The sequence below is a fragment of the Thermobia domestica genome, chromosome 13 (assembly GCF_964235325.1).
Source record: "Thermobia domestica chromosome 13, izTheDome1.hap1.1, whole genome shotgun sequence".
In the NCBI taxonomy this organism is placed as follows: domain Eukaryota; kingdom Metazoa; phylum Arthropoda; class Insecta; order Zygentoma; family Lepismatidae; genus Thermobia; species Thermobia domestica.
Genome location: NC_137466.1, coordinates 131,393,560 through 131,405,691, shown reverse-complemented (window position 1 = coordinate 131,405,691; position 12,132 = coordinate 131,393,560). Strand labels below are relative to the sequence as shown.

Genomic DNA, 12,132 nt, shown 5'->3' with positions numbered 1-12,132 from the left:
GATCACAACTCTTGAAAAAAATGTAATAAATTTAGAAAACATGAGACATGGCAACAATTGCAAAGTGCCAGTTGGAATCTTAAAGCATGCGATGAAAATTAGGAGTGTTGCCAATTTGAAAGATCGAATAATGGACGTTTGCTGCACATTAGACGAGTCATAAATGCTTACTGGTTAACTATAGAACAAAAATAAACATACCATTGGCTTTTGGGGAAAATTTACTATTAAACTTTGGTGCCACATGCTATGGTTTTCAGTTTTCAAAACTTCACTTTAATTCAAAATGTCGAATTTCAAGATGGCTGCCGTCAATGATACCCTTATCGTATCACTTTCCTCTAGGCATAATATGTATTACCGAAACCTTTATACACTTATTATCATTAATACGCGGGTTAGAAGCGGAGGTAAGGGACTTACGCAGATAGTAAGTATAAACAATTAATATGTCTGTAACTTTTCACCAAATGAGCGCATCTTAAAAGTAACTTCACCATTGTTTTCCTGATTAAATTCTAGCCCGAAATTATGTATCATATTACCCTATTCCCATTTAAAAAACTTGGTCTTAATTCAAAATGACGGATTTCAAGATGGCTGCCGTCAAGGTCATACGTACCATACGACTTGCCCCTAGGCCCTATACGTATTTACATGGTTGTTCTATCATTAACACTCCGCTTACAAAGGGTAGTAAGGGACTTCTGCAGTAATCTCTATTAACCACATCACAACTTTAAAAATTATTAAAAAATAGAAAACATGCACCATGGCAAAAATTTCTGTCATTACAAGTAATGATTACATGTCCTCTCTCAGCAACAAAAATTTCATTGAAATCGCAGCCGGACAATTGGGTGATGTCCCTTGTTAGCCCGAAAAAAAATCGTTTCACTCACTCACTCATCAAATTGATTAGGTACTTTCCAATGGGATAGAAACCTGAAACTTTTCATAAAGGTACCCTACAATAACTTGAGTATGGAAAGAATCCGAAATTTGAAGAATGTGCTTTTGGAAATTTTTATAGGCAAAAAACTGTCCTTAGCCAGGAAAAAAATCGTTTCACTCACTCACTCATCAAATTGATTAGGTACTTCCCAATGAGGTAGAAACTTGAAACTTTGCATAAAGGTACCCTATAACAACCTGAGTATGGAAAAAGTCCGAAATCTGAGGAATGTCTTATGTAAAATTTCTTATAGGCAAAAAACTGTCCTTAGCCAGGAAAAAAAATCGATTCACTCACTCACTCATCAAATTGATTAGATACTTCCCAATTAGATAGAAACCTGAAACTTTGCATAAAGGTACCCTATAATGTCCTCAGTATGGAAAAAGTCCGAAATCTGAGGAATGTGTTATGAGAAATTTTTATGGGCAAAAAACTGTCCTTAGCCAGGAAAAATATCGTTTCACTCCCTCACTCAACAAATTGATTAGGTACTTTCCAATGAGATAGAAACTTGAAAATTTGCATAAAGGTACCCTATAACAACCTGAGTATGGAAAATGTCCGAAATTTGATTAATGTGCTATGGGAAATTTTTATAGGTAAAAAACTGTCCTTAGCCCGAAAAAAAATCGTTTCACTCACTCACTCATCAAATTGATTAGGTACTTCCCAATGAGGTAGAAACTTGAAACTTTGCATAAAGGTACCATACAATAACTTGAGTATGGAAAAAGTTCGAAATGTGAGGAATGTGCTATGGGAGTTATTTATGGGCGAGAAACTGTCCTTAGCCAAACATAAATATGTTCGTCTTCTCACTCATCAAACTGATTAGGTACTTTCCAATGAGATAGAGACGTGAAACTCTGCATAAAAGTGCTGCACCTTATAATGGCTTAATTGTGAAAAAATTCCGAAATGTGAGGAATGTGCTATTGGAAATTTTTCATGGGCGAAAAACTGTCCTTAACAAAGCACGGTTCATTCATTCACTCATCAATGTGATTTTTTAGTTTCCAATGATAATGACGTGAAGCTGTGCATAAAGGTACCTTATAATGACTTGAGTGTGAAAAAGTCTTAAATGTAAGGAATGTGCAATGGGAATTTCTTTATGGGTGAAAAACTATTTTTATCCAAGCAGATATCGGTTCATTCATTCACTCGTCACATTGATTAAGTACTTGTTTATGAAATATTGACGTAAAAGTCTGTATATTGGTCCCTTATAATGACTTGAGTATGGAAAAGTATTGAAATTTAAGTAATGTACTAAAGGAATTTTTTATGGGTGAAAACTGTCCGTAGCCAAGCAGAAATCGGTTCACTCAATGATTGACTCATTCATAGCATTAATTAGGTACTTCCCAATGAGATAGAATAATGGATCTCTGCATAAAATTACCTTATAATGATTTGAGTATGGAAATGTCCGAAATTTAAGGAAGTGCTATGGAAAAATTTTATGGGTGAAAACTGTCCTTAGTCAAGCAGAAATCGGTTCACTTACTCGCTCATCACATTGATTTTGTATTTCCAATGAGATAAGTTGTGAAACTCTGCATAAAGGTATCTTACAATGACTTGAGTATGGAAAAAGTCCGAAATGTGACGAATGTGCTATGGGAAATTTTTTATAGACGAAAAATTGTCCGTAGCCATTAGGTACTTCCCAATGAGATGAAGATGTGAATGTCTACACGAAGGTAGCTTATAATGGCTTGAATATGAAAAATATCCGAAATTTAAGGAATGTGCTATGGAATTTTCTATGGGCGAAATATTGTCCTTACTCAAACGGAGATAGGTTCATTTACTCGCTCATCATTGATTAGGTGCTTCCAAATGAGATAGAGAATTGAAACTCTGCATAATGGTACCTACCTTATGTAATGACCTGTGTAAATAAAGGTTCCAAATTTAAGGAATGTACTATGGGAATTTTTATGGGCGAAAAACTGTCCATAGCCATGAGACAGTTACTTATTAATGAGATAAAGATGCGAAACTCTCCATAAAGGTACACTATAACGGCTTGAAAATGAAATTTGAGGAATTTGCTACGGAAATTTTTTCATTAGCAAAAAAAAAAATGTCCTTACAATCAAAAATTGGGAACGATTCCGTTATTGAACATATCAAGTGCATAGTGATAATGTTGTCAATCGTCTGAGTGGTCAAGTTGGTGCCCTCCTCGCTGGTCTATTGGTTATACTTAACATACGTTATTCATATGTTACATACGCACTGCCCTCTTTCCCGCTTCGATGTCACACAATGTCGTTGCAGGATGTCTGACAGCTAACAGTCTTCCGTACATTACGTACGTCAACTATAAGTTACATACGGCCATCTGTATGTGAGATCCTGACCGCCTACATACAGTCTTTTCGTTCGTGTGGAAAGTACGTTTATTCGCAACACTTATACAGAAAGTACGTTCAAATATACTTTTTCAGTTATACGTTTAGTGTACGTTAAGTCCAACAACTACAGGATTTAGACATGTAACAAACGTTTTTACGTACGCCACATACAGTTTTTCTCAGTGTGCGAGTAAAATAAGTGAAAGCTAGTAATAAGTAGTTAAGCAAGTTAATGAGGCACGTTCTGTGAATCAGTTATCTTTTAAAACCGTGGGCTAAGACACGTACATACTGCCGTAAATTTCGTGGTTGGAAACCCAGACAAGGAAAGCCAATATTTTGTCTTTTTTCGGTGAATATTTTTTCTTTATTGCAGTCATTGGTATTAAATAGATCTTGAAATTAATTTGATAAGTAAGATAATGTAGAGGTGAGAATGTTTAAAATTAATGAAGTTTTCGAAGAAATGAGAAATCCAATTGTTCGAATTTATGTGAGACTAGCAACAAAATGTAACCGATTTCGTCAATATATTGGTACCAGAGTAATATTATAGTTACCACAGTCGTTATGTAAAAATGTTTTTGATACTTCGTATCTCTATCTGTGAACAGTGTGAGAATCTCTTACGTATCAGCCTTTTCATCAACAGTGAATTTCGTGCCTTTTGCTCTTCATATTTCCTGAATTTGCCCTTCGGGGGTTCACCCCCACACCCTCGCCTTTGCTCGTCCTACTTCCTCACACATCTTAAGCTTACAATTCCCGAATTTCAAGTTTATTTTCCTATTTCAACTATCTAAAAGATAAGATTTTGTATTCCAGGAAAACGCCTATTTAAATAACATGGTTTTTTCTTCATCTTCCTTTAGACTCCTTAAAAATAAAAAAATATTCAATTTTAGCAATTTTCCTGTTGGTTAGTCCCGGGAGGATACAGGCGTGGCAAATTTCATCATTCTAACCCTGCCGGAAGTGCCTAAACATTTTGGGGTTTAGAAGGTGTCCAATATAAATAACATGGAAAAGGTTTTTCTGTTCCCCATAAAATCACTCTAGATTTGGATATTTTCATTTTTACTGGCTTACTTAGGTAATACTAACGAAAACGTTGAAGCATACCGAATTTCACGTTTGTATTCCAATTTCAAGTACCTAACATATGAGATTATTTGTCCAAAAAAAAAAAAAAGAAAAAAAAAGGCCTATTTAAATAGCATGGGCAATTTCTTCATCTCCCCTTTAGACTCCCTAAAAATTAAAAATATTCACTTTTGGCAATTTTTTTGTCGGTCAGTTCCGAAAAACTACAATCACGTCAAATTTAATCATTGTAGCCCTACAGGAAGTGCCGTATAATTTTGGGGTGTAAAAGGTGTCCCATATAAATACGTACCACGGAAAAGATTTTTCAGTTCCCCAGAAAACCACTCTAAAGTTGGAATTGTTTATTTCTACTGAGTTACTTAGGTAATACTAATGAAAACGTACAAGCATACCGAATTTCAATTTTTTATTCCAATTCCAAGTTCCTAAAACATGAGATTATATGTAAAAAAAAGACCCATTTAAATAACATGGGAAAATTCTTCATCCCCCTTCATCATTTCAATTTTCCACGTTAATCGGAAGCACCCCTTTAATTTATGCCAGTTCATGTAGCTTTATATACAGTTAGGATATGTTAGTGGCAAATAATATTAAGTTTACAAGCTATTTGAAAGGTGTATATCATTGGAAGGAAAACCTGAGGCAGTATGAAACTGCGCAAAATGAACGTCATGTAATGAACTCCGTAATTTCGCAATGTGAAAAGGTAGAGAACAACTAGGTATATTGAAACACAAGCTATGTTTAGTGATGTAGCAGCGAGGATTCAGCATCAAGGGTTTTGGGCCCTGTTGATACTCTTCATATTTAGGTAATGAAAAATGAGATGTTAGCGATCGTGATTTTGTAGTTCGGGTAAATGAATTGGAATCTCGTTTGGACATAACGCTCTGACAGATATTTGAAAGAATAAATCCTCCCCGCTGTTCTAGTGGCTAGCATGTGCGCCTTTCTTGTACAGGACTTGGGTTCGATTCCCGGTGGGAGAGCCCTTGGGAACTAATGTTGTATGTGACACATTATGACTCTTTTAAAAATGTACAATTTTAAATTTAAATCCATCAATATGCCACAATTGAGAATTCCAATATACGATATTGACATGGTGAACTACAAAAAGAAGTGAAATATGAACAAAAACACCAGAGGTGCAAAAAGTGCAGCCAAGTTCGTCAGCCTCAAAAAGTGTTGAGATGAGGATGGATGAGCCAAGTTCCTTGGCCACTGCATCTGAAACGGACACTGGAACTTGGCGCGAGGTGTCAAGGAAAATGATGTTAAGGAACCTTAGGGATAGTGGTGGTGGGCGTGGTGGGTTTGGGACCACCATCAACCGTAGGAATATCAACTTTGCTAATGAGCTAAGGCACATATACAGAATACTGCAGTAAGATTGGTGGTTCGAAACCCAGACAAGGAAAACTTATATTCTTCCACGAAGTGTCAAAGTAAATGATGTTAACGAACCTTAGGGGTGGTGTTTGTGAGCGCGGTGGATTTGGGGATCACCATTAGCCTTAGGACTAAAATGTCCCGGCCTTGAAACTAGGAACAGACATCTTAATGTATTCGAATATGTTAGACACCTCGCGCAAAGTTCCAGTGTTCCTTTCGGTTGCAGTGGCCAAGGAACTTGGCTCATCCATCCTCATCTCAACACTTTTTGAGGCTGACGAAATTGGTTGCACTTTTTGCACCTCTGGTGTTTTTGTTCATTCATTTTACAGTATTATTGAAAATATTGTGAAGAACGCGATTGAATTACACGTTTGATTTAATATTTTTTACTTTCTACCTGCACTGTTCTTTATTCTGTTTGTTTTTATAGATCATAAAAGGAAAAACAAAACATGAGACAAACCAATGAATTAATTTGAACCCTGAGGCAAATATTAATACAAAGGTTTCGTGTTCTATGTATTTATCTTTCTTATATGTTTATTGTGGTATTAACTCTAAGTTCTATCGACTTCATAGATAATAGTCTGGAATTGTACAAGTACCTGACTAAATAGAATGTAATATGATTCGTCAAAGAGAAAGAGTGTCTTTAACAATTGTATTATAAGAAACGTTAAAACATCATAGAGAAAATATAGCTATTAATTATTTTATTATATTTATTATTCATATATTTCCTATCGAAAATATTTCATATCTGATACGGTCATTACTTGCTATAGTTTTATACCTTGTATATCAGATTAATGAATAATGTTCTCGATTGTCTTTTATGTTGCATTTTAAAAGATTTTACCAGAGTATCATATTTCATATTGCAAAATGGGGGAAAGTCCAAGAAACCATTTGCTCTAAATACTATTGACGGAATGAAGGAACTTGAGACAGTTAAAACTGTTCATACTCATTTACGTAAAAAAGTTTACCACAATTTTTGAAGATAATTGCCTTTATTTCAAGAAACAGTAATATATGAAAATAGAATCGCATCTCGCACTGGTGTAGTAAAATTAGCTTTGGTGCATGTGGCCCTGGGTTCAATTTTCGATGACCAGCATTAAAACTTGGATAGATTACGATGTGATGATTTCCCCTTTATAATGTAGATCGATGTTCCATTACTTCATCGGTGCTGAAAGAAGACACTAAATTTCGAAAACCTTTTTCAACTGACATATATAATTCTTTTCTCTATAGGGAACACAATAGTGTTAGTTTACAGAAACTGTAATTAGCCTCAAGTCTGTAAAATAAGGAGAATGAAACAAGTAACTGCATACATTTTCTTGCAGGTCATTAGATTTTTACTTCTTCAAATGATAAAGTATTTCACAATTTTTTAAATATATTTACATACATATTTGGTCTTATATTAAGAGAGGAGAATACAGTGAAAGGAAGAAGTACAAAAAACATTTTCCAAATCAAGAAACATCTTAGCACCCTTAAATGTCTAGACGAAAATTATCATAGTTATCAAAAAAAATTCAAACCTCTATTAATATTCAAACTTATATATTTATAAATCGTTTCGCAGCAAAGAAAATATAAAATTCCACACATATTGACCTTTGAAAACATAGTAAATTCAATAATAATAATAATACATTATTTATAAAAAAAAGATTAAATTAATTTCATCGGAAGAAAGAAAAGAAAACAGTTACATTTATTTTCCTAACTTCTATTTGGTATATTTGTGTGTAATACTCATCATATAAACATTTTGTTATGTAAATAGAAAGTATCATCTCAATCTCTATGGTATTATTATTATTATTATTATTATTATTATTATTATTATTATTATTATTATTATTATTATTATTATTATTATTATTGTTATTATTATTATTATTATTAGATTAGAATCAAAAATGGTAATAGTAGTATTAAACTTCTATTAGACCAGAGTATTAAATTATAGTTATTAAAGACACTGTAATTTGTGATGATACATAGGCTAGTACGAGGTAGCTACGAATTAAATTGGTTCCTTTGATTATCAATTACATTTAACAATGAGAATATATACGTTTCGTATATTATCATATGGAGACAATGAATTAGACATTTCATCTTAACAATTATCTCTGTTTTCCACCTGGCTACCATATGACTTCCATATTGACCCAATTATTATGTTGAGAAGAATTGAAATGTAGACTTAGTAGTGTGATAGATGTGCAGTGACGAATAGTGGAAGAATATGGACTTTTAGCAATAACACGTGACACTGTCGCAAAAATCTACATGTTATTTGATGTAATCGGAAGTGTTTTAGATCTGATAAAGCCATTCATGCCACAGACAGTTATAACTATAACCAATGAGGGCAATCTGAGAAAAGTCATTCAAGAAATCCAAATCTTAGAACCGATTGTTCGAAAACTAAACATTAAGTAATCAAGACTACAGATGTTATTGCATTATGTTAATGTTCAACAACATCATCCAAGATTAATCTTTGCGCTAAACGAGGATCATCGTAATAAAAGGTTAAAGTTCTTAGAGAAATGGATTGAAAAGTAGAACCACAACCCTGGCCTAACTAAATACGTAATATGTCCTAACAGCGCCAATTTTCATTGGAAACTTTAATCATTATCGTTGCGTATGTTGGATTGCTACAAAGTATTGAGCAACAATAGAGGTAACAATGCCAATCCATATGTGATAGTGTGAGAAGGAATGAGCCACGATTGACTTATTGAGTCTTAGTTTTTAAATACAGCTAATATTGAAAACTATGTGGATAGCTGATAAAATTATCATTGTAATGTCTAAGTTACTATCTCCAGATAATAACAATATGGCAAAAATATGCATTGTTTTCATTATTATATGTAATTCATCGTTAAAACCATCTATCAATTCGTGCTACGCTTTCTAACGTATTGTAGTTAGGGAATAGTTTTACTAACTTAATTTATTGATTCATTTATGCTTTCGTGTAACACATTTCGTTGCTAGTACTTGCAAAAAGACTGTCCTTATAGGAAAATATGATGACCAGATTTTTAATGATTTTTCTTTCAATACACTTGGAGTACTGTTAGTACCTTAAAGACAATGAAGCTTTCTTAACTCAAAGAAAATTCTGCTGAAATTAGAAAGTAAGTTTCGAAGTTACTGATAAGATAACGTGCAACAGAAAATATGGACTGAATGTCAAATGTATGCATAATTATTCCTGTTAAGATGATATTGCTGCAAGTAATATTTTGTACTGTAGAATGTATAAATATTTTATTTAAAGAGGTAATTATCTAAGCTATATGATTATAAAGCTTTCTAAACAAGATATCACTGGTTCTAAACACCTGAAGTACAAACTAACATATTTAGGTCATACACCTAATTGGATTCTTGATTTGCTAGTTAAGTTTTGGAAATGAATTTCGTAAGTTCTTAACATCATTCTTCTCATTTACATTTCAGCAACTCTGTGTTTGGGCTTTATAGAATTTCCTACCTGTATTATGCTATGGTAGGAACTGTGACTGTGATTATAGTTGGACTAGTTTGCAGCATCATCATAGGCCCACGCAACCACAAACATGTTAACCCAAGACTTCTATCACCATTAACTAGGAAACTTTTTGTTAAAGATAATAAAAATAGTCATGAAGATAAACATTTCAAATCAAAGGTATGAATTGTCATTTTAATTGTAATTATTTGGAGAAATAATTTTAAGAGTCTAGTTCTTTGAATTAATTTTAATAATAATGTAAGGTATATCAATAAATGCATGCCCCCTAAATGATTAGCTCCTAAAAGTGACAATTTTTCGTGTACGTTTCAAATATATTGTAATTCCGGTAAAGGTAATTGAACCTCTTTCTCAGTGACAACAATGTTTAATCATTAGCATACATGTCAACGTAGCGATTTAATTGAATCAGAATTATAATAGGACACAATTGGCGTCGGCCAAAAGACCACCAATATCCCATCTGCAAATTTAAAAGAAACATACATACATTTTTTTGAATTTGAATCGGAAGGACAGTTGTAAATAAAGGGCTTGATTTATTATGATATGTGTGCGATCTAAATGAAAAGCATTAAACAAAAATACAAAAGTATGAAAACTTAAAAACCACTGATCCAAATGTGCTGTCTAGTTGACAATACTTTACAACACTATACTAATACATGTACATAGGAATTGCAATTTTGAAAATTTTGGTTGGAAAATTTTTGGTTTGAAAACTTCTGTTCGAAAAATTTTACCTTGGAAATTCTTGCGCTCAGTGAAAAACTCACAAGTGTAAAAAATGAACCTTTTGTAAAATAATCGGTTAAATTTAAATAAACTCCGAAAATTTAATGTACAGGTCCGAAGAACATGTTCTATCTTTGTTCTTATTAATATATTGCAACCAATAGTTATAGATGCACTACTTCAAATTTGAGTATTGAATTTCCATAGTTTAGAAATCTATCGCAGTTACACATTATGAAACGAAACTAACTTGTTTGAAAAATAACTATTCACATAATGCAATTTCACGAAAAATAAGTAAATAAATAATAAAAATAATTTTAAAATTTAGTGTTGTTTAATCCCTTTTCTCCATGAAATCTGTTTTAAAAGTGTCAAATCTCTTTTTCTTTTATTCTATTTTACTTTATTACTTTTATCATTTATTGCAATGTGCATTGAATGCCTTCTTAAAAGATAAATACTCAAACTTCATTTAGTTTAATTTTAGTATGTCATAGTTTAAATATTACAACTAAAAACATTACACTGCGAAGCTTGTAGAAGTTCTATCGTGGCTGTATCGCTAGCACACAGAAGCCTTATCGTCAGAAACTCTGTTTCTACTCTAGAGGGGCTGTTCTTGTGGTTCGAACTCCGCGTGAAGCTGTAACTCCCTGTCCCTGCACATAAGCTTGCTGTTATAAGAGAAGCTAAACTCATAGCCAACCAAAAGAGCCAAGCTTGTAATAAGATGTATACATAGTGTAGCTTTCAATAAATAGAACGAAGGAAAGAAAGAATTCGGAACACTTTATAGCAAGCCATACATTACCAAAAGATATATATCGTTAGAAGCTAATGAACAAACAAAATGAAACGTTCTAAGGCAAAGATCCTAAAACAAAAACAGACCCAGATAATCTCAACGTTAAAAAAAAGAGAGAGAGAGAAAACCATAATAATTTGAACAACACTACTTTAACTTACTAATGTGTGACAGCTTTTAGGACTAAAAGAATTATGCACGTTGAAAGGAAAATTAAAAACAATATAAGAACAACGTAAAATTTTGCATACTTTTCAAATCCAATAGATCGCACAATAATGATAAGTTTCGAAGAAGCTGTGTTAACTTGTATGTATTTAACATAAAAATACATACCGTATCAGTATACACGTAGCTGATAAAAGCTTGTCAGCTACGTATTGACAAGGAAAAGTGTTCCAAAAAATTAAATATTCTTATGTAAATTGTTTCTAAATTGTTTAGATTACATCAAGTGTGAAATAAGTATCTAAATTGGTAAGAGTGTTTCCAACAAACACTAATTTTCTCCGCTTTTCTTCCCTTTCAGAGAACGTATTGGTCTACAGAAGAAGCTGAGATGGAAAATTTGAATAAAGCGTTACACAATTATAACATTTGTTAACATATGCTTATTAAAAATAAAATAAAATATACGTCTTTAAAAAAGATCATTTCTGATTGTTATACTGAAAACCCATAGCAAGAAAGGAAGGTGATGATTAGAAAGGAAAGATTTATTCAGGGGTATACAAGTAAAATCTACTAAATCCACTTTTCAACTTTGTCAGAAAAAAATGACACTGTTATATTTCATTTTCTTTTTTGGTATATTTCACTCACCTTCATTAAGTAGTGAACACTAAACAAACAAGTTGTTCAACAATTCCTAAACTTAACCCTCCGTGGTCACTCTGGGGTCTGATAGACCCCACATAAATTAATTTTTGATCTGATGTTTTTCTGTTTTTTTTTTTTTTTTTTTTTTGAAAACTTTTCTAGCCATGTAAATTCAATTGGTAACACTGCCTATTGTTATGGCCGGTAAACTGCGTCAATTGCGAGCTGTGTGCTATACAAGATGGTTCTCAAGTGTGTTTGGAGTCCAACAGACCCCAGTGTGACCGGCACGGAAGCATTTGTTTCTTTTCTTCGCTTTCTAATTCCACCTATTTTCCTTTATTTCTGACATTTCTATTCATTAAATATGGCTCAGAGT

General features: G+C 32.9%; 1 protein-coding gene across 3 annotated transcripts in view; it reads left to right on the top strand.

Annotated features, from left to right (window-relative positions):
* The window catches only part of LOC145668509 (sodium-coupled monocarboxylate transporter 1-like), a 252,034-nt gene extending 240,458 nt beyond the window's left edge, over positions 1-11,576 (top strand). For all 3 annotated transcript variants that reach the window (XM_081736476.1, XM_081736478.1, XM_081736477.1), the window contains exons 13-14: positions 9,337-9,547; positions 11,464-11,576. In XM_081736476.1, coding sequence (XP_081592602.1) covers positions 9,337-9,547; positions 11,464-11,538 — 286 coding nt within the window. In that variant the 3' untranslated portion in view covers positions 11,539-11,576. The remainder of the gene's footprint in view (positions 1-9,336; positions 9,548-11,463) is intronic.
* The last annotated feature ends 556 nt before the right edge of the window (positions 11,577-12,132 follow it).